Source organism: Epinephelus moara, chromosome 12, assembly GCF_006386435.1.
Source record: "Epinephelus moara isolate mb chromosome 12, YSFRI_EMoa_1.0, whole genome shotgun sequence".
Taxonomy (NCBI): domain Eukaryota; kingdom Metazoa; phylum Chordata; class Actinopteri; order Perciformes; family Serranidae; genus Epinephelus; species Epinephelus moara.
In genome coordinates, this window is record NC_065517.1 from 10,989,126 (window position 1) to 11,015,398 (window position 26,273).

At 40.0% G+C, this 26,273-nt stretch overlaps 1 protein-coding gene across 1 annotated transcript; it reads left to right on the forward strand.

Moving 5' to 3' along the window:
- Positions 1-23,319: 23,319 nt before the first annotated feature.
- Positions 23,320-24,160, forward strand: LOC126398414 (gamma-crystallin M2-like). Its single transcript, XM_050057731.1, has one exon. The coding sequence runs from the start codon at positions 23,422-23,424 to the stop codon at positions 23,980-23,982; it is 561 nt and encodes a 186-aa protein (XP_049913688.1). The 5' UTR covers positions 23,320-23,421; the 3' UTR covers positions 23,983-24,160.
- Positions 24,161-26,273: the final 2,113 nt, after the last annotated feature.

Genomic DNA, 26,273 nt, shown 5'->3' on the forward strand with positions numbered 1-26,273 from the left:
ATTCTCTCAGTGGAGTCTGGTGACTTTGAAGTGAGCGGAGATAATGGCTTCAATTCCCTGTGGGAAAGGGCTGTTAGGTGGTAAGGTGAAGCAATGAAAATATAGCGTACACTTAAAGTGATTGTGATTTTTTTAGGCGGGGCTCTTTTAGGTGGCTAAAATATGGTTTACTGCTGTCTCAGCAGTACATTGCTTGGCTTCCATGGCAGCGCTTCCTGCTTCTCCAAACTGGCTACATGCCGACTGCCATCTACTGTAGGTACAACACTGACTATGCATAAGTGCCTCATACAACCCTACTTCAAAAAATTCCAAACTATGCCTTTAAAGAAAATTCAGGAAATATATTCTTATATGGAAACTTCTTGTCCATTTGACAAGTTAAAGCATGAAAGTAGTGATATCTCATCCACCAGTGAGGCCCCAAAATGACAATCTCACCGATTACTATTTGAATATCTAATGCGCTATACTTAAGAGAAATAGTAAGTGAGAGGAAAAGATTAGTTGGTGTTGTCCATAAAAAAAGAACAATTGCATAGGTATGTACTGCAGTTGTACTCTAGATGCTTACAGATGAATCCATTAGACTGTGTTGTGTCAAACTGGAGCCTGGTAGTTTCACTTCAGCTCTGACATTCCAGTCCAACATCTGCTTAAGACTTTACCTTGCAATGAAAAGGTCTGATGCTGCTCGAAAACACTGTTAAACAATTAGCCCATTCATTAATTTTTTAATCTAAAGAAACAACAGTTTCTGTTTACTTACAGTTTTACATTAGATTCAACAAACTTTCATAACTCCACAAACTTATCATCAATGAATATCAGCTGCCTTTGAATTATGTTGCTTTATACAGAGAGGTCTTTCTAATCTTATGTCCAACCTATTTATATTAAGGCAAATAAGAGAAAAACCTCTCGTATAATGCAATACAGTTCAGCAGCATCACAGACTGCAGCCTCCTAAATGACAGTTGAATCAACACCTCTTTAAAACAGTTTTAACAAAAATGAACTCTAGAACCTTTTTGAGGGAGAATTTATTGCAGGACTGTTGCAGAAAGCTTATAATTCCTCAAAGCACCCGCAAAGAGTGAACGTACCCTTAATTGTGCTACCAAGCAAATAGCAGTTATAATGAAATTGTTTGCATCTATTGGAGAGCTGATGATAACTGAAGCGCATTTATAACAGGTGTCATACCCAGACTTTCCAGACTGCTTGAAGTTTTGAGCCTCTGCACCTCGTCGGTCAGGACCTGAAGCTTGCGGTTTGAAATTTTCAGTTTTCTCTTTATTTCACTGCCATTGTTCTGCCTGGTGAGCGCAAAGGTGACATTAATACTTCACAACATCACTAATTGCAATCAGATGCAAAAAAAAAGGCAAATTTGCACTCAGCTGCAAAACTTTATAAGCATGTTTGTGCTGTAACATATTAGTGCAATATGTTTTGTGAATTAGACCTTGAGACAGGGCAGATAGCAGTTGCAATTAACCTGTGAGCATTTATTTCAAGTGGTTATTCAATGTATCCTCATACAATGGTTCATGTGATATCTAACAAATTATCGCCCCTTGAACAGTGACATTAGGTTAAGTACTTAATGTAAAGTTACGTGGGTTAGGAAAAGACACATGGTGACAATGTACCTTACAATAACTCAAAGTTCACTTGGTTTCACACTGAACACCTGTCTCTTGGGGCAAAGTCCTGTGTTGTTTGACCTGTCTACAGTCCCAAACTTCCTTCTTATGCAGACTTTCAGTCTTAATACTACTTCCTTCTTTGTTCCCGTTGGCGCATTGGTCACGTGATCGCAGTCTTCCCAATTATGTGGTTCATACACCAATTGTGGTGAGTTACTTTTCTTTAAAATACATAGGAACAGTGCATGAGACCAGCCTGGTTTATTACGGACAAACCAATGGACCAATAGATATGAAATATACAACTGCAAAAGCAAATTTTAAGTACAGAGATCTTTTAAATGTAACAGTAATAAACCAAGTAACCATTCTTCAACCAAATGCCATAACATTCCAAATGCATATATATATGTGCCAATGCTGTATGATTTTTGACATTTCATTGAAATTTGATTGCCTTTAAGATCACCCACACAAAAATGACTCCAAGACAGCAAAACACCAAAACACACGATCTGTGGTAAAACAAACAGAACATGCTCATCCTTTTCAAAATGAGCTGCAAAAGTTGAAAATAAATGTAACACTGCAAACAGACTCAGCCTCCTGAGTCAGAATGTTTCTCACAGCAAGACTTTGCAGTTTGGGGGAGATCCAAAGCAATCCCCAGAGGAAATGAGTGTTTTTGCAGGCTTTTTATTAGAATGTCAAAAGTAAGTGGATGATGGGAGTAAAACTGGAAAGTGCCATTTAACAGCTGTCCAATTAAAGCTTGTTGATCCATTCATCATTCCTCATTTTCACAAGTGCATATCTTCCACTGGTGCAAATCAAGAGGCGATGGCTTTTAGAGGTTTGTTTTGTGTCTTTGCTTTTTTTTTTTTGTCTTTTTTTTTCTTGGGGCTCACCACAGTGACAGAGGAACCGTCCACCGCAATACAGGAAGTGAGTGTTTTCTGTGGGGATACATGGAATGCCAGAAGAAAAGAAGAAACCCCAACTTAAAAAGCCCTCACACCAAGACAACCCGTGGAAGAATTCAGAAAGCATCGGCAGAGCTATACTTTTCCAGTTGGAGGGTGAGAAGAGGGCTAATCTTTGGGCAACACTACCCCCTGCTCAGCTGGAAAGGAATGCACCCTTTCACAAGCTGAATTGAGGGCATGCCTGGCATGGAAATAATAGGGGAAGAAGTCACAATTTCCCAGATTCTGCGGGTGGGGGTGGGGGGGCTTAAACTGGAGCAGCTCAATTCTTTTTAGCCCTTTCCAATGAGAAGGGAAGACATCTGTGCTTTACATGCACTTCTATGTCATGTTGGAAATGTTTGTTAGTCCAGCCTTTAGTTTTTTGGAGATACATCAATCAGGACTTTTGTGTTTTTGTAGCATCACATAATTCTGGACATGTCCATGTGTTGCTTTATATGTAATAGGGTCTATGTTGTTGTCAGTGCTGTGTGGGTGCATTTCCTGACCATAAATTAAACAACGATAGGAACATAGACAAAGGCTTTGGTGCATAATTTGAATTTATTAGAATATTACTGAGTAATTAAATCAATCGCTGTTTAAAACAAGAAGCAGATGCAGACGCAGGGCCACGGCCAGGCCAAATTTTTACCAGGTCCACCAGCGGCTATTATATTTTATCTGTCTGATTCTCAGTTCTTTGTGTTATCATCCTCAATCTCTGCATTTCCCCTCTCCTTCAGCAAAGTCAGCTTAGATTGAGAGATTTAGATTTAGATGCTTATATTTAGCCTACTTCAATAATGATTTTACACCAATATCAATATAAACAGGCTAACAGTATTTTTTATCTTTTATTATGTGATGTGACAGATATGCAAGTCACATTGATCACACTTAATTCTTGGGCTCAAAGCCCTTTAAAAATGAATTTTATATGCTTTAAGATTTTACAGATGGAAATTACAACACTAATACGCTGTTTCAAGACCTGATATTCATGTGCAATGTAGTCTCATGGAACAGTTCGTATGATAACCTACGTATTTGCACCCCACGAATGATATTACATCTGTGATGTACAGTTACACAATTAACGTAAAGTTACTGTGGTTAGGTTTAGGAAAAGAAACATGGTGAGGACGTACCTTAAAATGACTTAAAGTTCACTCAAAGTTCACACAAATCCGAACACACGACTCCATGGGAAAGTCCTAGGCAAAAGTCTGTATTTTTTTTGTGACCCATCCACCACCCAAATCTGCCTCTTTACAAGCACTCAAGACCTCTTCCTTGTTTACTGCTGTCAGCGCGTTGGTCATGTGATCGCAGCCTTTTTTAAAACACATGGAAAATGTACAGATTTGGGTGCATTGCTCTTTACAGGAAAACATACCAAAAAATTGTGAGAACAGCCTGTCTCAAGTCACATGAAGGAGCTGTATACGACACTCAGAACATTCATGTAGCATCAAACCACTGTATGCTATGTTAAGATATAATGGAGTAATGGCGTCCTGAGCAGAGAATGAAGTCACACTTCCTCTGTGTGTGTGTTCTGATCTGAGCTTCTCATTCTCTTCTCGTTTTGTTGTGGTAGACGGTCCGGATGCACATTCATGTTTCTACATGCTAGTCCCTGTGCATGTGTGTGTATCCAGCTCACTTGTTAATTGCTACCACTCTACACTGCACTCAGACAAACGGTTACTGCTGACAACACTGTCCTGGCCCACAGCGTCATCGCAAAAGAATAGCGCGCACTCGCCGGTTACCCCCAAGCTAACACCATTAGCTGTGTCCGCACTGTTGTCACTGTTAGCACCATTTATCAAGTTAGCACCATTAGCTGCAGGCTCAGCCACCATGTTGAGAAATGTGCAGACAGCCTGAGTCAGTGGCACTTTCTAGATTTGTAGAGCATCGAGATTACATGATTCCCTCGTGTTAGCATGTAGCTAAATGTAGCAGTGTACTTAAAGCCAGAGAATGACTGTAATGGAGTACCCTATGATGGCACTTTTTACCATGAAAAACCACCAATGAAAACCTCTGAACCAACGTCACAACTGGTCATGTTCAGAAGAAATATGACCTAAAATCGAGGCGAAATTAAAAACATCAGCAACCAAGAATACATGTTTCCCTGATGTTAGCAAGTAGCTACATGTAGCAGTGTATGTACTGTAAACACTTGCAGTAGCATGCCTCGAGCAGATGACCATATAAAGTAATCCATCACATGATGCTTTCAGCTTGTCTCGAAAGTAGAAAAAACGTAGGAAACAGAGCACTCATAATGGTCTGAAGCTTGAGGTTTTTGCTCACAGGGATTACTTTCCCATACATTTACTTCATTTTTTGAAACTTTGGCCACATTTAATGAGAACATTTGACCTTGAAACATTATATATATGACAAAAAATAAGGAACAGCATAAAAGCTCCCTTCTAAACATTGAGACTATGTGTTCTGTCATTACCAGAGTGCATGTGTAGCCTGGGAAAATAAAACCCACGTCTGCATTTCTGTGGTTTTTGTAAGGAGTCACTAACTGCGCCACACATGGTCCTGTATGTCCCCTTCTGGAAACACTATAGGTGCTCAGCATTCTTTGTGGCTTTTTCCACCTTAAATTGGCTTGTTTTTCTACACTTAGAAAACATGTAGAGCATATACAGTGATAACAGAGCCAGAAATGTTCGCTGCATAAAAATCCCTGTATTCAGTGACGTGGAGCTTCTCCAATGAGGTCATGTTGACGATTCAAATTATGAGCTCATGCAGCTCTATTCTTGTGCTTTCTTCAATCATAAGGCATCACATGGGAGGAAACTTGAATATTACCTCTGTAATTACCGAGGAAGTTTTCCTCTGTAAATAGACAAAAAGTAGGCCTAATCATAGTATTATATCCTCTTTTCCAACCACTGAGTTTGGCTACTTAATGTGCCACATACACAGTTGGCGCACATTTGCAAGTCAGCAAACAAATGAATCCTAGTTGAAAAGCTATTCCAGGTTTAAAAAAGGATAATGAAGTAAATAAAATGTACCAGAAAACTGTGATAGAAACTTTAAAAGCTGTATATCCTAGTTTAAAAATTGAAAAATAAAAGAAATATCAAGTACAGTAACTTCACTCATGAACTTTGGAATCTTAAATAAAGCAAGACCAGATCAAGTCCAAATATTTTACTCGTTCCAGTTGATTTGTCACCTCAATCTGGAAGCAGAAAGAGTGTCCCATGAGAGAGGCATCTCTGTCCCAAAACTCACCCTACGTTACGGTGATGGCAGCATGAGGTGCACCAAGAGCTGCGGTGGACATTTCCTGCACACTCAGCATCTTGGATGAATGGCTGTTCCTCCTGCTCTTTGCACAGCCTATTAAAAGCACTTGGTGCATATCTGCTTCACATCAGGATGTGGGGATGTAATTACAGTTGCCAAGTGAAGGATGGGGAACAGCAGAGAAACACAACCGTTTTCTTTCCACTGCCACCCCCTCTGTGCCAGCATGGAACCGCTGGGTTGCCAGGTTTTGCCATTGAAAGATTAGGCATTCTCTACCCTGTACTTACAACAAAGAACTCCAGCTCATGTCCCTCCAGTGTTCAGCAGTGTTGTTTAGGAAATACAGGACTGAAATATGCCAAGAGCATGAGGTCATTCATGTTTCAAATCCATTGATTTGCTCTACTAAATAGTTTTGGAGAAAACATAATGCTCCCTGGATTATGTTTTTTTCCCAATCTGGAAGAGGGTTGTCACATTTTCAACAAGTCAAGTTTGAATGAATGTTGAATGAACATGTAATTCAGTGTAATGCAAGTCTGAGATAAACTGAGCTCCGACTGTCACATGAGCATGTGTGTCCATCCATCGGTGGTTAGAAAGAGTGTCTTATCCTTCAGTATGCTCTTAATATTTTCCTCTGTGGTGTCATGCAGCTGCACTCTGTGTATTGCATCAGACAAGGTTGAACAGTTGATGTTGCTACACTTGTTTCAGATGCCTCAGTTGGGTGGTAAGATAGCAGGTGAGACATCAGATGCAATGCAACAGTGCATAATTCAGTCCCTCCAGGATGCTGCAATCCCAACAATTAACGCAAAGTGAGCCAATTCCCGTGAGTTCTTCACGACTTCGCCCAACTTCACTGCAACTTTGACTATTTAAAAACAGGCAAAATCTAATTTAATTGTAGAGCTGCATGCAGCGTATCGATTTGCTCAGCTCCTCCTTGCCCTTCTCTCTCTCCGTCTATCGCAGGATTAGCATCACACCGCTAACGTTACCCAATGTTTATGAACGGGTTAAATGACAGTTGAGGTGTTTTTGTGTTGGTGTGAGATTGTTGGGATCGGTTGGCAGTAGGGATGGGCAAACGATCAAAATTCATTATTCAATCATCAAAAAAAATTAATGATCAATTATCGATTATTTTAAAAGACAGAAAACAAAAGAGTGTAGTGCAGACTGTCGCCGCAAGAGAGCGCAGCTGCTCCAGTTTTGAGCTTCAACCCCCCAGGCCAAAGAGGAAGAATGGCGCACATGCGCAGGTCACCCCTGGGTGTTTATAACCATTGCCAGCCAGGGGTTACAGGCTTCAGTTTTCAGCGAAACCTCCGTCTTTCAATGGCGTAGTGTTTTCAGAGGCCTCAAGGGAAGCCGCCGAGGCTTTAGAGAGCGATGAGAGCCTCCGTCTGTTTATGATTTTTTGCCTGGCATAGGTCTGGTGGGGGGTCTCGTAGGCATGGCAGCTCACCGGGCCTGTAGCATTGTAGGGGAAACATCCCTAGTTGATGGCTTAGTGTTGGAAGTTCACTGAGCTGCTGCTGTGTTAGCTCATGCCAAATGGGCATGAGAGAGCAGGAAGAGAACGGCAAACAGAAACCTGATTCGAATAGCAACAACAGCTGATAGTCGGTGATCGACTGCCCCCTTTTCATCCACCAGTTAGTGGATGTTAGTTGTACAATATTAGAAACTAAATTGATAAGACGTTCCCTCATTTTGGCAGCCAGCTAGCTATGACCTGAAGGTATGAAATAATTGGAACAAAGGCAAAAATCCACTGAAATCAAAGTCTGTCCTAATATTTTTTCCCCCGTATGAATGTCCTGCAGCTGTGCAAGCATTCAAAGGAACCCACAAAATCATTTTTTATACATTTTTAAGGCAGCTGCTTCAGCCAAGTAGGCAGCCTTCTTTACTGGTCATCTGACATCCATGGTGTTGAACCCAAAATACCTCCATAAACTGCCTCTCTTCAGTGTCATGATTATCTGATCAGCACAGTTCTGCTTGCTAGTATCCTCGTCCATTTTATTATATTACCTTAGTTTACTGGCAGGTCAACAGGGCAGTAGGTCAGGCTTTTCAAAGCTTTGCTGGACCACAAGTCAAACTACTTCAAACAGTCTGCTGTGCTTACTGACTGCAAATTTTGAATTCAAACATGTCATTACAGTTTTAATGTTTATTTTTTCCCCCCACACTCAATGGACGGTTTAAATTTCAAATACAAAGTGACAGCTCTAATCACATATAATCAGGTATAAATCCTGAGCTGCAGAATTGTCCAATACAATTAGAATTCCAAGGGATACTGGGCTGAATATTTTTTCATTTCCTACCTCTCTCTGGAGCTTTTCAGTCTTTCTGCATTGCACAAGTGTACCTCAACAGTCTACTCATACTGACCTTTTAAAATACACTTAATTTTCCTCTTTGAAAACAGATCATACTCAAAAGGATTCACCCTCCAGGGAGCATAAATGTCCACAGCAAACTCACTGAAAGTCACACTGTTACTTTCTGAGATATGTGACCTCTGTGCAAAGTGTTAAGAATCACCCAGTGACTACATATAAAAGAACTGTGATGGCAATCCGACTCTCGTGCCAAGTGTTAGACAATCCGAGCCACCGACTCACTGATGTAACCATCCAGCCTTTTACACTAGGAGGTAAAAAAAACTTGACAGTGTCATGAACCAAATCACAGCAAGCCCACACTGGTGGACATGCATTCCTTTGTACATATATACATGCTTGTGTGCATATGCATACCCTCGTAAACAATACCGCTAGTGTAATGAGCTGTACCAGCTGAAGGCGGGTGGTGGTCACACATGCACAGTAGATGCTTATCTTATCCATGAGCTGAAGCTATGACAGGAGCATGATACATAGATAACTGAATCCACTGAGAGTTTCATGGGCTGCCATTCCCACTGTGTTTTACTGGATGATTCAAAAACATTTAAATTGAGACAGTGTAACTTTTTGAATTAAAAATACCACATTCTTCCTCTTACAAATAAAAAGTTGAACTTATAAGCAATAAAAAGCTCCCGTGTTCAGTTCAATACACTTAGGGGTTTTGTTGCTACAGCTTTTGAACACTAGCTAGCTAATGTAACCTAATGTTAGCTAACGTTAGCAAATGTTCTGCTCAGCGGCCTGTGTGGACAGTCAGATAGGTTAACATGGGCGCTGACTGAAAACTGCCTCCGCTGCTGGGCGCCATGCTTCGGTTCCACGTCCGGTGTGTCCAGGGCGTTATGTCAACAACGCTACATGAAGCAGATGAATGACTTTTTCTCTGCAGTGTGAAAAGGGCAGCCACTTAAACCACTGACTGTGCACTCCGCCGCCAAGTGGGCAGGGGTGGTAATTGCAACCGGTCAAAATGACCAACAGCCTTTAGATTTTCCGGTCATTGTTGTAAAAAAAAAAACGGTCAATGACCAAGAATATCCGGTTAACGCGACCCCTGCGTCACACATAAGCATTTCATTAGCCATGTTTCCATCAGCCTGTTTAGATGTGCATCTAGAAGTATCGCATCAGAAAATTATGATGGAAATGCCAAAATTGTAATTAAAATCCCCTGATTCGCACAAACTAAAATACGCTCACTTTAGCCGGGTTTTGGTTGATTCGAAAAAATGTTGATTTGCAAAACGGGGGATAGAAACAGTTATNGCACATTTCCCAATGATTCAAATCGCTCTTGGATGGAAACATAGCTATTGTTTTTTTCACAATTTTTATCCTGTCTTCCACTAAGATGTTGTAGTCTGTGCATTTCTCTCTACCTTTTATGCCATTTTTCAATTTAGCTAATATTCAGTAAATTGTGAATTGAAGAAAGCCTCCTGTACTCTCTAACTCTGGTCTTATTCTTTAATTTTATGCTTGGCTGGGGCGCCCTGGGAGAACTAGGGTTTAAGGCACCAACCATGAACCACAATGTTCCCACAAGTTTGGCTGATTTAGGTTATATATTGTCCTTCTTTCCTGTCATTTCTCTTCTGTATCTCTTGAATTAAAACATAAACACTCCCCAAAATACTTTAAAAGTATTTATGTTCAAGGCACTTGTCTTGCACAGTTGACTGTTGGTGCAGTGTAATCCTCTTGTACTGATTGACAGTCCAAAATGTGACTGATGGAGGTATAAAACCATTGTGAAAGAAACAAATGTTTAAAACTGTCTTGAACTTTAAAGGAGTGTAACTTTCGAAAGATGAAATGACATCCTGCATTATTAACTGGCAAATGTGCTAAGAGAGTGTCTTCAATTAACATTCTTATATTTTTGGTTAGCAGTGAACTGAACTCATCAGTGTGCAACCTATGAACTTGAACGCAAACCTTGTTAACAACAGTTACCAACACTCGTTTTAAGGCACCCAAGGATCTATACTGCATTCTATTTACCTTGGAGGTCAAAGGTCAGAGCTGGGAACTACATCACACCCGAGTGGATCGTGTTCCAGTAAAACAAGTTGGAAAACCAAAGTGTTATTAGCAATAAAAGTTCAAGCCAGGTTAGCTATTGTCAGCGGTATCAGTTGATAACAGCGCATTATGCTGCATTTTGCACATACAAACACTGTAGCAACATGTCCACAGATGGAAGTTGGACAGGACTGTGTGTGTGACCGTTTTAGTGAGACACAAACAAGACAGAAGTGCTAATAAACAGTATTTTACAACAGCTTTCACTACTGTTGATGTGCAGAACAGCCATTTTGGATTTTGAGGTCAGGAGATTGTGGGGTTCCACTGACTTTCCAAGTTGGAAATCAGATTCTAAGGGGTGTTTCAGTTCAACTGTCTAAGAACTTGAACTAAGAAATTCTAACTTCCCAGTACAAATGGAACACACCATCACAGCACCCAGCATGCCGACAAAACACAGCACACACACACAACAGCAATGCTGAGGCCAGTTCATATGAATATTTGAAGGATCTAACAAATCAGTACATTACAAATACAAATGGAAAAAAGTCGCACATTTCTACGCAAATTATGCCTGCCAGGTCTGACAAGACAAGTCCAAACGTCAGCCATATCACCAACAAATCTGAAATGAGTTGAAGCATCTGACAATTCTTTGGAAATATCTGCGAGTAAAACATAATCATTTTTGGGACTGTCAACTTAGTTCAAAATTCAACTTGTGAACCATAAACTTGAACTAGTTCATTTTAATCTGTGTGAACTGAACTTTGAGCCAGCTTTTGAGAAGTGTGAAAGTGCAGAACACTGTACAAATGTAATATAACTTGTAATAAAATACACACTTTCTCATTTAAGTTCATTTATATTGCTGCAATAGCCTCACTTGGTCTGGTATGACCAGTAGCTTATGTGGCTAACGTTAGCTGATAAAAACTTGCTGTGTAACTGACATTACTGTGTCTGTTCACTGAATTTGGCAAAGTTGGTATATGATTAATAGAGCTCATTAGTAATTGTAGGAGTTTTACTTGCAAATGCAAATCTGGGCTTTTCACACTTTGCATTCACAGTGGGCCTCCAAGAGGCTGATTTAAGCACAAACATTACGTTTCTCAATCACTATTCCGATCACATAAGGCTGGGAAGAAAAAACAGCTCCTTTATTTCGGCTACACTTCTGCATCCCAGTAAAAAAAGCAACCGTAAACAAGAGTGATAAATGCTTCACATTGTTTAGTCAGTGTTTGTAGATGCAATGAGCTTCACAAGCAGAGTCTAAGATTTTAATTTCTTTTCTCTTCACCAAAACAGCCAATCAAAACTTTCACTTTAAGTGAAGTACTCTGGACAGGCCCTCTCCCACACTTTGTAGGCAACACGTGCTGACCTGTGACATCATAGTGCAACTCTTCCCCTGACCTCCAAGGGGTCAACCTGCATTCACGACACAATGTGACTGTCAACACTTATTCCCCGGCCTGACGAGAGGAGCTCTACATAATCAGCGTCGTCGTCACTGAGCGATGTCATTAAGAACGGCTGGCTGAGCTTCTATGAGCACATCAGCACCCGGCTGCTGCTGCTGCTCTGTGACCTCTGTGGCCGCTAAACGTGTTAGCGCTCAACTGCCTGCTGCCCCGGCAGCTGAACCCATTTGTTCTGTAGCAGCAATATGTGAAGAGCTGCACATTTACATCACGGACTGAGACAGAACAATGTAGTTATCTGCATGGAAACATGAATCCCTAATGGAAAACTCACATCACATTATGTGAGTGAGTCCTCCATTAGGGATTCATGTTTTTATGCAGATAAAGCAATATGATAAATAAAGAAATATGAGCGTGGCACCTTATTCTGAAGTGCAGGCAGAAGAAGTGCTTAAACTGCAGCCTTAAAATGAGCATTAAATTTTCAACAGTGCAGCAAACAGCTCTCTTCTTGTGCAAGGGAGTCATTTGCAGTCAGAATATAGCCTCAGCTGACGCACATTAACACAGTTAATAACGGTGTCGACTTGTATGGTGGAACTCCCTTTTCTTTATATTTCATTCAGCATTGTAATTTATCTCTCTGCTAGAGTACACGCCTTAAGCAAAAGCCATCAGTTAAAGCTCAATTAATCATTGCAAAGGTTAAGGTAGTTCGCATAAACGTACAATCCCACATGGTCTCCAGTGGCTATGTGTCAGCATAAACATTTGCTGTTTTGTAGTCATTTTTTTCCATCATGCAAAATGCCTCATGACCACTATGACATCATTAACTACTCTATGTCATAAGTCGTTACATTAAATCCGTTTCAGACTGAAATGCTGGCAATAAAACAGGAATGCCAAATGACCAACTTCCACACACAAACCACTGTTTCCTTTATTTTTTGTCTACATTCAAAATGCAGAAGTCAGTGGAAGCTACACATCTGGGCTGATAATGCAGACTAGGCATTAAAAAAGAAAACAGCATGGAAACAGCACGATTGATCCAAAGGTGCTTGTACTATTACATTTGGTATCTTCTGAGTGGTTCTGCAAGTTATACTCAAAATCTTAAAAAAAGTCATCTTTAACAAACTGTACCTATTTAAGCCATAGGACTTACACTGCTTTCATATGGAGTCAGGCAGACGGTAGATGGTACACGGCAAATGGACAACACCATCTGGACAGCATGGTAAAAAACAGTCTGACGGAATGGCATGACAGCAAAATTAAAACATGCATGGCTATATACGCGATGACGTAAATTCAATCACTAAGGATGTCAAAAGTTAAAATATCTTAACTTTGGACAGCAATGCTGTCTACCACTACCTTCACTAGTATTCTCTGCCAGCCTCTCCTAATTTTGCAGTCCAGCTTTCATCTACTTAAATCATATCCGGTTTGCCGTCTACCATCTGCCTGAATATGTGAATGCAGCATTACAGTTTTTCGGTGATTCCCCTCAAAGAGATACATTCAACTCCATTTATGATTAAACTTCAACTGCCACTTTATTATCGTGTCAACGTTTCATACTTGAGCTCTATTTAAGTCTTTAGTGCTTACACTTCAGCTGAGACTTCTAACTCCTTCAGCACTTACACTTTAGCTGATTCTTCAAACTCCTTCAGCTCTTACACTTTTTTAATGAACATCTTTCCCAGTTTTTACACTGGAACTGGAACTGGAACTGCAACTTCTTTTAGGTTTTCCACTCCAACTGACACTTCCAGCTCTTTTCATAACTTCCACACTGACATTTTGAATCCCTTTGGGCGTTTTGATTCAGAAGCAAACGTCAATTTTAGCTGAAACTTCAGACTCCTTCAGCATTTACACTTCAGCTGAAACTCCAAACTCCTTCAGCATTTACACTTCAGCTGAAACTCCAAACTCCTTCAGCATTTACACTCCTTCAGCATTTACACTTCAGCTGAAACTCCAAACTCCTTCAGCATTTACACTTCAGCTGAAACTTCAAACTCCTTCAGCACTTACACTTCAGCTGAAACTTCAGACTCCTTCAGCATTTACACTTCAGCTGAAACTTAATACTCCTTCAGCATTTACACTTCAACTGAAACTTCAAACTCCTTCAGCATTTACACTTCAGCTGAAACTTAATACTCCTTCAGCATTTACACTTCAGCTGAAACTTCAGACTCCTTCAGCACTTACACTTCAGTTTTTATACTGGAACTGGAACTTCTTTTAGGCTTTCCACTTCAACTGACACTTCCAGCTCTTCTTATCACTTCCACACTGACATTTTGAATCCTTTTGGCCATTTTGATTTAGAAGCAAACTTTAACTCCTTCCAGGACTTCAATTTTAGCACGTTTAAAGTGCATTTTTGTTTTAGCAGCAAACATACATGTTATTAAAAAACAAAATTCAGCCTTTTTTACTTTATTCATTTTGAATCAAGTCAACTTGAGTTATGCATACAGCTCCTGATAATGCAGACTAGGCATAAAAAATGTAAACGGCATAGTTGAGATACATAAATGCAATTACATCTTATAGTTTCTGAGTGGTTCGGGTAGTTTGTTAGTGCAGCATAACATAAAAATACTAGCCTAAACAAAACAACTTCCCCTTTTCACACACTAACCATACATAAAATGTTTTATAATAAATTTAAATGAGCTTCTTTTTTTTAATCAAATAAGTCACTATTTAGGTGACAGGATTTACAGTTTTTGAATAAAGTTAAAGGTGATATCAACTCATTTTAGTGTGTGTCACAGATTTACCTCATGTGGGTCATATTTCAGTACTTTTTCAGTACTTTCAACCCCTTTTAGGACTTTTTAGGACTTACACAAAAAAAAATTATATACATTCATCTAAATATTAAAAAAAACCTGCTCTCTTTAAAAGTTGTCGGCCATACTGTTTTTAAATGTGTCTCAAAGCAAAGGGAGACAACCCCTTTAGCACTTATGCTTCATATAATATTTCACACTTTTTAAACTGTGTTTAGTGCTCACACTTCAGCTGACACTTCAACAAATATCTTTCAGTTTTTACACTTGAGCTCAGCCTCACTACTTTAAGGACATCAGCATCAACTGACACTTTGAGTTCCTTTTGCTATTCACAGTTACTACAGACATTTCAGCATTTTTCAGTCATGGTTCAACTTCTTTGAGCCCTTTCATTTTGATTATTACTTCCAAGTTCTTTCAGCATTAAGGGAAAATGAGACTTCAAATGCTTTTAGGACTTCTATTTCAGCAAAATAATCTTAGTTCAAGGTCCGCTCACTTGCTTTTTTGGAAGCTTCCACCTGCAACTTCTGGCCTTCTTCAGCAGATGGAATTGCTCAGATGTCATGGAGACAATTTGGATTATCATCAAATGTCCTCATTATGGAGCTCTGGTCATGTAAAATCATGTGCAGTATGAGTGAAAGCTCTGGTAAATGCTAGCTACTATTTCAAAGGCCAGGAGTTTACTTACACACTAAAGCTACATCTTGTAAAGTAGAATCTTTCTCTAAAACATTTCTCAAAACTTAAACAGAAGCAAATTTTTGTGCTCGAGTGTCTTGTTAAAGACAAGAAACATTTGACTACTCAATACTTTATGATAACGAGTACTTTAAGAACTGTGAGTGACTTAAGTGTCATGTTAAGCCGAATAGATTCTGAAAGTACACAAATGAGGATTTAAGGAAGTGCTTTCACTGCAGTTAAGTTCCTGTTTTCTACAACATGAGTTGTCAAGACATTTACAGACAACTGTCTATAACATAACTACTCAGCTCTCAACTGCCCTTCCTTTTAAGCTTTACATAACCACAAACACACATGCAAACAAACATGAACACTAGCACTCATTTCTGCTTTCCGTACATCACCGAAACGTAGAACATAAAGTTTCTTGTGGAAGATAAACAGCTGTTCGCTGAAGTTAACTGTTGGAGAAGGAGTAGACGCATCCTGGTTTGTAGCTGGGCTGCTCTCCAGCTGTGTGCAGCGTAATGAGCAGCAATTACTCTGTATGACAAGTTAACATTAAATCCCCTGCCGCCACTGCTGCACTGTGTTGGTTTACCCTGAGAAAGCAGAATAGGAGTCTGGGCTCCTGACACACCGAGCTGAACGCTTCTTATCAGAGCTCAGTTAATCAGTGAACCGATCGTGTATCAACAGCTGTGCCGCTCAACCTTTTTTGGCTCCTGGCCTTAAAACACACAGTTTGTTTCAGGGATTTTGTTTTCCACATGCAAGCTAGTTCAATAGGTTGTTTTCCTAGATTGCATAATAAATGTGTAATTTTAAAGTGGTAATATGTCTTCTCACAATGATTTGGCAGTTAAACACTACTGTTACTATTATGACAATATTATCCCTTAGAATGTTTGAGCTCAAAGCTGTTGCGCAACACAATTACTGAGTTTCAGAGGGTATGTTCCAGAGAAGAAATTTTTTAGGAAGTCCATTATAAGCCTGTGGCCTCTTGACCTCTCCTGTCAAATCTGTTTTGCTTGTGTTGGATGTTCTGCTGTAGATAACAAATTCAAATCAGGAACACACAAAGACCTACCTGACTCTGAATGAGCACATTTGAAGGCTGTGGCGAACTGGCTGATAGCAACATGAACACACTGCAAATAATTACTTGAAATAACAGAATATTTTATATCAGAACCACATGTTAGGATGTCTGTTTCCTGCATTCCTTCAACACATTTTGGTAAATGAAATCCTGTAAATGAACATATAATCCTGAGTCTTGCCCAATGCTGGAATGCAGGAAGTACGGATCTAATACATATCACAGCAGGGAAGTAAGGCATGACGCCTAGGCAGATAGTGCTGTGATACATGTCAAAAAGGGTCAGTGGAGTGTGTGGCGAAATTGGGCAATTTCAGGTCCCATGACCTCAGTCTGGGGACATGCATTCTTTAAAGCTGCAGTAAACACAATTTTAATATCAACAATGGAGCAAATGACTACAGCCTCGTTTCCACCAAGCAGTCCAGTTCAGTTCAATTCAGTTTGTCACACATTAGAATGGTTATTTTTGTGTTTCCATTGTCTAAAGTTTTGGATGGTCTCGTTTCTTTCTACCCCTCTGTTTAGGTACGTAGCACACTGATCTGATACTAAAAGGTGGAGCTAGAAACACTGCAGTCTGTTGATTGGTCAGTAGAGAATTGACACTCTTACTTGACTCAATGCACAAACCCGCTATTTTTAAATTTCCCGTCAATTGCGACAGAGACTCTAAATACTCCAGCCTGTTCTTTTTTGTTCTGAAATGTCGGCACACAACCCCACTGCGCGTACAATCAACGAGGCGCAGACTTTCCTCTAGAAATATAGCGAGAGCTGGTTGGAGCAGTGAGTAACAACCCCGCCGACATTTAAGAGTACTGTCTGCAGTGGAAGCGCTAAACATATCTAGAGTTTAGGTACATGTCCGTACGGGATATATTCCGGTTGTAAGGGTACGATTCCGAGAGTGTTTGTAGGAAATACAGCTCATGTGTAATGGTAGGGTAGGGCTCATAGTGACCACTCGAGTTTCTTCCACTCTTTTGGCTCGCTGTTTTGGTTCAGTCTCAGCACTTTCATCAACCTTTTTCCAGCACCAGATGTTTTCAGTGGAAAAGCTCTAAAATCTCTGATGAACATAGTGGAGACTTCAGCAACTAAAGAGACAGATACTTTTCTAAGGAGTTGGTGAAGACCAAAAACAGGCCTAAAAGGACAGTGAATATTGGACTTAAGTGACTAACTCTAATCCCGAAGATTGACTGGTAATGGCAAATGTGTTTTAATAATATAGGCGCCAGAGTGCTGCTGGAAATGACATGTGAATTGACGACCGGCTACAGCTAATGTGTCAGAAATGCAACAGAAAAGAACCTACTGAGAAATGTACCACAAGTGAGATTAGTGGGTTAGCCAAGTATTCCAGTTAGCACCTGATGTCAATATGACGTCGGAAAGATGTTGAACTCTTACGTCAAACAAACATTAAATTTTGGTTAAAATGAAAATTTTACAGGACTAAATGTAATTTTTCTATGTCAAGATGGCGTTGGTATGAGGCATTTGGAAGATTGGACTTTGGTTATTTGACAACACAAATTAAAGCCAACAAAATATCAATGTCACCTGTCATCAGTATCCTATGTCAAACTGACGTTGACATTAGACGTTGTCCTGATATTGAATTTTGGTCACCTGGCCTAACAACCTAAATTCAACCAGATATCAACATCTAATGACATTGGTGGTCAGCTGGAATGTTGAGCCTACAGCCAGAGTTTTCAACGTCATGAGGGTGGCTCTCTTTGAATTTGGGTAGATCTCCATGGTAACTTATGCTGCACGGCTAACCTGCTCCAGAGCAGGTTATGTTCAGAGGTCACAATTATAACCAGCTATAAAAAAACATATCTGGTCCTGGGTTACAGAACTGTAATACCCCCTTCCCACCAACGTTAGCGCATGTGTGCAGGTTTTCTAAACAAGGAAAACCCATTAAAAATAGGTTATACACTCCTTTCCAATTTCCAGTAGTCTAAAGCCATGTACATGGCTGTGCTGCAGACAAGTATGCCTTTCTGTGTTTTTCTTTTTTTTTGGTGTGTCATGTTCGACATCAAGGCCGGCCGTAAAACTGGTTAGCAAACAGAAGTCTGCATGGAGCTGTTTGCAAGAAAGGCTGAATAGATAAATATAAATATATATATATGTATATATATATATATATATACATACGTACATACATACATACATACATACATACATACATACAATGCTAAAGTCATCACTAACAATCCGAGCCAGAGCCAATAACTACCCATGACTACTACAGAGTCATCTGATCTGGTTGGGAATGCCAATTACAACTTTTCCCATTACATACAAAGGCCAGATGTTAGTAGGTGTTAGTGGTTTTTTTATGCGGTGAGAAAGGGGATTAAAAGGTTTTTCTTTCAGAGGGAAAGAGTGTGTAGAGACTTTTGTTTGGAGGATTTTGTTCTTGCATACAGATTCTCAGCTGATGGAATACATTATAAATGGAAACTTGTTGAGCTCCTCCCTTTGCGAGGTGATATGGTTGGTGGGTGTAGTTAGGTAAAAAGAAAATAGTTCCACATGAAATTGCTCACAACAAGGTCTGTGGATTATCTTGAGTAACCGGGTCATGATTTCCCGAAAGAAATATTTGAGTTTTTCCAAATGTATTATTATGGCGCTTTGAGCACCACAAGCTGAGTGCCATCTAGTTCCATTGTATTGGAAAGAAGGTTAAACTCTCTATGGCCGATATCTCCAGCACCAAAACTATCTAGGTTTATAAACAGTACTACAGGTAAGAGGAAAAATATGTGATTTGGATTTTGGGGTAAACCATCCCTTTAATCTTATCCTCAGGTTTCAGATTTAAGTATGTAATTAAGGTATTCTATTCCCTAGCTTTTCATTCTTGATGGTAATTGTGCTACCAGTAACAGCACTGAACCTATAGTTTGGTACAAGCCCTACTGTATATTACAGTGATGTTAGGAGTCGAGGCACATTCCCTAAAGCAACGGCACAGGAATTCCTCTGCTGCTCCGTCTCTTCCACACCCTATACTTTCTGTGGACAAACACCGCAGGAGAACACGAGCACTTAGTGCTGACATTTGCTGTTTGCTCAACCTGGAACAGCATCCAGAGATGCCATAACTCAGTTTAACAACCATGTTGAGTTTAATGGAGTGGCCACACAGCAAAGTGTTGTTGGCAGTACGATAACATCCAGTGTTATGGTTCAGTCAGCTGATCGCAACATCGCTGTCCCAATATACAGCTGAGCCACTGAGCTGTATGGGCTTCAGGGAGTCTTCATCTTTAGTAAAACATTTATGTAAAAACATGATCAGCCTCATTTGCTGCAAGTCCTGCATGAATGAGGGCGTAAATGCTTTCATCTTCGCTGTCATGGCCGAGGGAGAAAACATCTAAGCCACAAAGCTCAAGAGAAACAAAACAGAGTGGTATGCTGAGTGAAGCAATACTGGAACCAATAAGAAGTGAAAGTGATATGGTCACAGTTTACATGAAACTGGAGTTGGTTTCAGTCACCTACAACTTCTTTGTTAATAGCAGCCTTTTACATTAGTAGTTTTGCCTTGTATCTTTACTTAGCAGCTCTACACTGTTGCTGCTCAATATTTCTATTGTCCCTTTTAATGCTCGACTAAAACATTTATGGCAGTTCTGAAGGGGCGGATATCTGTAGCTGAGGTCAGCCAAAAGTATTCACCAGTTCTATATCAACATTCTCGTATCCAGCCATCCATTATCTGTAACTGCTCATGCTTTTCTGGGGACAGGGGAGCTGGAGCTGAACTCTGCTGACATTGGGCGAGAGGCAGTGTACACCCTGAACATGTCACCAGTCAATCACAGGGCTAACACATAGAGACAAACAACTATTCATGTTCACATCCACACCTACTGTAATTTAGAGTCACCAATTAACCCAAGTAACCCCACCTGCATTTCTCTGGACTGTGGGAGGAAGCCGTAGCACCTGGAAAAAAACCCACGTTGTAACTAGGAGAACATACAAATTCCACAGAGGAGGGCCCCAAGCTGCCTCGCAGATTCAGAGTCAGGACCCTCTTGCTGTGTGGCCTCAGTGCTAATTTAAATACATCTTTTAAAGACAGGCATTCATGTACGTTTTTGTCAGCCATGTCTGTAACTGAGATATTATTTTCATCGTTACCTTAGCCAACAAGGAGGCTGTGTTTCCGGTTTGGTTTGCTTCTTTGCTGGTTTGCTGCCTGTCAGCAGAATTTAAAAAAAAAAAAAGAAAACTACTGGCCCTTTTCTCATGAAACTTAGTGGAGTGTAGTGTAGGCCAAGGATGAGCCCATTAAATTTTGGAGCAGATCAGGATCACAGGGTGGATACACAAATTATTTTCCACTGACGTTAACACTGAGACAGGGCATTTGGCCTTGGCAGGATCTGCACTCTTCAAGTGTCCTTTTAGTTTATACTATGCTTTAGAACTCTGTTTGATAAGATTTCAAGAGCAAGTACAGAGAAGGTAAAAAAGAAAGACAGTGGGACAGTAAGTGGACAGACGGTGTTTTTGGATACAGAATTCCCCGTATAACCCTCCAGTATAGTTACTGCCAAATTCCAACGTACAACAATCAATGGCATACTGTATTCCACCTACCACAACTTCCTTCTGTTGTTGAAAGGCTACCACATGTCTCCTCTGTTCCTTCTTCTTTAGTTGCCAGTTTAGTTGTTGACCTGACAATGACGAGTTTCACTAGGAGAGTGTGACACCTTTTCTGTGACTGGATTTGTTTCTGCTTCCTTTTTTCAGTCATCTGTCTCAAACAATAGATGCAATTCATTTCTAAACAATACAGCTGTATTCATGAGTAATTACACTGACACTGGCCTTAAATTCCAGCTATTACAACAACATAATGGATCAACTGTTCTCCAGGAGTTTCCTACAAATACATTTCTTGTTAAAATGGAAGTAAGCACTTCAGCTCTTTGAAAACCTCCATACTGAATCAGAGCAGTAGTGAGGATTAAAAAGCGACATTCAGCAGGTGGAGAGTCAAGTCAAGTCAGTCCCATCTGTCAAGGTACTGCTACTACTATTAATACTACTGCCAAAACACCACGTTAAGTGGCTGCATGCCATGGATACTATAAAGACGGTCCGATATAACCACTTGACAAGAACTGGATATGCTGAAACCAGAGAATCAACTAAAAGTGACACTAGTAGTGACCAGGGCAGAGTGTATTATAAAAGTAACCATACCAATACCAGTACACTTAAAGTTATACTTATAGTAATGTATAATGAATACTTCATTTGACTGTTTTCTACTTCATTCTACTTCATTCAATACCCATCATACAAATGGAAGCATTCAGTTCTGTAAAATGCCACCTCCACTGCTCCCCATCCAAATCATTTTTACATGAATACGTTTTAAAAGTCTTCAAATGATTAGAGTATTTATTAAATAATTATACAAACAATTCTGTCAATCACGCTGCGCTGGACACAGTCGGTATGGATTGTAGCTGCTGGGGTAGTGGGCCAATAAAATGTTGTGTTAAATCCAAGAACGCTTGCAGTGACATATAAATTGTCAGTTTTGTCTAGATCTGGGTACAGAAAGGCAGAGGTGGGACCAACACATTGTTTTGCAAGTCTCAAATCTTTTCACTATAGTGTCAAGTCAAGTCCCAAGTCAAGACTGACAAGTCTTAAATCTAGTCCCAAGTCCTTACCTTTGAGTTTTGAGGCCTAAGCAAGTCATAATGTGCTCTTCACCAAATGTAATGCCAGGAATGCTTCTTAAAATTTGTATTTATCTCTTAAAACAAGTTTGTAAAAACAACTTAATCAGGAAAAGAAGTGCTGATGCTGTACTTTCACGTAACACTGTTAACCAGTTCCACAACAGAATAAATTTTGTATGTTTCTATCCTGTCTTGTTGTATTTAACTCATCTCATATTGGATAAATGTTCATAACTTTCTCCTCCTACACTGGCTTTGGGGAAGTTATTAGGAATTTTCAAGTCAAAGGTTCAGGTCAAAGTGAACTCACAAGTCATCGGTGTAAAAGTCAAAGTCAAGTTGCAAGTCTTTTTTGATTTTGTCAAGTCGAATTTAAAGTCACTGAATTTGTGAAGTCCAGAAGTCCACACTCCTGCAAAAAGGATCAAAAGCAGGTATTGTTTGACTGGAGAAGTCTCAATACTACTTGGCACTGGGTTATTTCGTCAATACCTTACCGAGTACCAATACCCAGCCTTAGTTGTGACCGAGACACATTAACTCACCAGGGTATGTTGTAGCTGAATGTTTTATAATCTATGACACCCTGCAAACCTCAATTCACCTTGAAGACAGAGAGACATCTATCTTGACAAGACAATTAACACTGTAACAAACTCAATTGAATTTATATAAATGTAAATATAGCACTGTCAGTATGTTTTTAAAGTATATGTGGAAATCACTGTGAACATGTAACATCAGTGACATTCATTTAAGTGACTGCTCTAAAATATTCAATAAATGATTGAGAATATTGTCAGTCTGTTAGAATATGCAAACCTTTTACATAACCAACCTTCTTTGACAATATTAATGGTGGTTCTGGCAAACTGCTAAGAATGAGACAACACTACAAAGCAAAATTCCAAAGCTAAGGATGGTTTTGTGCTGTACGGTGATGTAAGCTTTGCAGGAGTTACAAAGGTGCTATTGTTTCGTGTTAACCCTTTGAAAAAGGTTTTGTCTGAAAGGATTCGTCGGGTCTTTTGGGGGAACAGCGGTAAAAATGGACAACCCTCAGTTCTCTATGGTCTTCTATGGTATGTTGCTGGGTCAGGCTGTTTTCACAAAGGGGACCTCTGCCTGTCAGGTATAAAAAGGAAGGTTTTCCAACAGGTAGACAAGCAGTTCAGCTCCAAGAGCATCACCAGCAGCGGCAGCAGCAGCATCGCCTCAAGTGACAACACCTGGCAAAGATGAACCCCAGCAACATGGGCATGATGAACAAGATCATCTTCTACGAGGAGAGGAACTTCCAGGGCCGCTCCTATGAGTGCATGAGCGACTGCCCGGACATGTCCTCCTACCTGAACCGCTGTCACTCCTGCAGGGTGGAGAGTGGCTGCTTCATGGTCTACGACCGCACCAACTTCATGGGAAACCAGTACTTCATGAGGAGAGGCGAGTATGCCGACTACATGAGCATGATGGGCATGAGCGACTGCATCAGGTCCTGCCGCATGATCCCCATGCACAGAGGTTCCTACAGGATGAGGATCTATGAGAGGGAGAACTTCATGGGGCAGATGTACGAGATGATGGAGGACTGCGAGAACATCATGGACCGCTTCAGCATGTCCAACTGCATGTCCTGCAACGTGATGGAGGGCCACTGGCTGATGTACGAGCAGCCCCACTTCAGAGGAAGGATGATGTACATGAGGCCCGGAGAGTACAGGAGCTTCATGAGCATGGGCATGGGCATGAGCGGCATGAGGTTCATGAGCATGAGGCGCATCATGGATTCCTGCTACTAGACAATGACTCATCACGGTGCAGCAATTAGTTTCTAAACCAACTCTTGAAAATTAGTGACTAACCAATTCATCTACTGCAGTATACACTGGATGTTGAAAAAGACTGACAACCACTGTATGCGTTGAATAATAACAGCAAACATAAACCCAAATAAAGTACCTGCTTCGTTGTAAAACTTACGTTGGAGTTCACTTTTTTCTTTGTTCTTTTCTCTCTAATGATTTTCTCCCATCTCCCTGCATTTTCTAAAGGTACCTACATCGTCAACCTTCCTATTAACTTGTCAATCCGCTTGACTGCTGATCTAGCCAAATTAAAATAGGGTTGGGTAACATAATCCATCACTTTAATGTGGTTCTGTTTGATGAAGTATTAAAAAAATGGACTTTTATTCGATATCCCACGTATCAATGCTTATGCAGTTAATTTTGTCACAGTATGGCTGTCCTCCTAAAACAGCTTCTAGGTGTGGCTTTAATCTACATTTTTAAAAACTTGTATTTTACGTTCAGTTGTGTGGACATCAGGGAGTGATATCAGCTTAAGGAGAAAACATGGTTTTGGCGGAGGTTTTGGTGATACAGGCAGACTTCCCTCTTTCATTTATCTCATTCATACTCTGTTCTCTGTCTGTACAATAGGGCAGGGCGGGGATCTCCCACCCCCCACATTCACACAGCATGCAGCAGAGCAGAGGCCACTGCTGACAGACCAGAGGGGCCTAAATTGTGGTTACCTTGTACCCGAATCAGTGCTTGTTGCCATAATGCAAAAGAATGTGCAAATATGGGAAACATCACAAGCAATTTATCAAACATCTGTAGAATAAACAGGGCATACATTAGAAGAAATATGACATCTTCAACTGCTCTTCCCCCAGTCTGCTCCCAGTCAGGAATGTGATGAACTTGTTAGTAAATTGTTATGTATTTTATCAAAAGTATCAAAATCAAATTATCTACATTGGTACCAGTATTGCAATATTTTACCTACACCAAAAAAAGAAAGAAAAAGATCACACCATTTGGTGGATTTCTCCTTTCTTGGCACCCAAAGAAATCCAAAAACCAAAAGATATACAACATCAACCACTGCAACTTTTTTTCTTAACACGTACTGCATTTATGTTATGCATATGCATATATATTTGAATAGAAAGTTCAAATATGAAGGAATCGTCAATGTGTTTAAAGTAATTTGAGTTGACTAAAAATAACTTCAAGTTTTACATGGCCATAGTCAGTATCATCTTGAACATACCGTAAAACTTCAATAAAAAGCCTAGTCCCTATTAAACGCCCAGTCCCCTTTACTCGCCAGGTGTGGCTACGCATTTTGACAAATAAACACCTGTCCCAATTAGACATTTGGTCAGTTGCAAAGCTTTTCGTTTTTTTTATAGAGGTTCTTCGGTCATTAAAAACGGATTGTTGGCTACGTCAGATTGTGTGTCCATTCCTTGATTACCCTTTAAGTTATTCATACTCCTTTAGTCCGTAAGTGTCCTCTGATCAAAAGAATTCAAAGGGTTTGTCATAAAAATGAATACTGTTTTAATTAATACTGTTTTAACAAGATATAGTGGCATTGTGTCGGAATGCCAAGTACCGCAATTCTCGAGTACAGTAACTCACTCTCTCTCTGATGCGCTGTCTGTCTGAGCTAGATCAAATGAATAATTGATATATTATCTGAAGCATAATTTTTGAACAAGTAACATTCATAGTGGTTTAAATAAACAATATGATTGTATTTCCCACAAATACAGTGTCACTGTCAGTGTCCTCTTCTTGCATCCTGACATTATCAGTGATAAATTCATTTTTCACTACATGAAAAAATAAACCGTGGCATGGTAGCATGTGAAAAGTGTCAATTGTGTGAGTCTCATGGTCAGTGCATGAGAGTTAGGAGCCCTGCACAACATATTCTCTGTACCAAGTTACAGGTAGAGCTGAGAGATCTGTGCACAGCTCAAAATTTACATTCACCGCTATGCATATGCACATGGTATTTCAAGCCCTGCCTTGGTTTATACAATCGTAAAACTAACTTTAACAGATATGTGCTTTAAATAGAAGCTTAGAAAAGATGTACTAACGGATACTGTATTGTTAAAGCCTGCCAATTGCCCTTAACATAACTATCAATTAATCAATCAGCCCTGTGGTCTGCTCCAGTCAGACTCTTTAACTGGCCGATAGTGCCAAACCATCGGCAAGGGAGGTTAGAGACTGCAAACAGACTGTATTAAATGACTCAGATGAACCACAAATACGTTTTCAAGATG

Excerpts from the sequence above, each read along its gene's own strand:
- LOC126398414 (XM_050057731.1), top strand. The coding sequence starts at position 23,422 with ATGAACCCCAGCAACATGGGCATGATGAACAAGATCATCTTCTACGAG.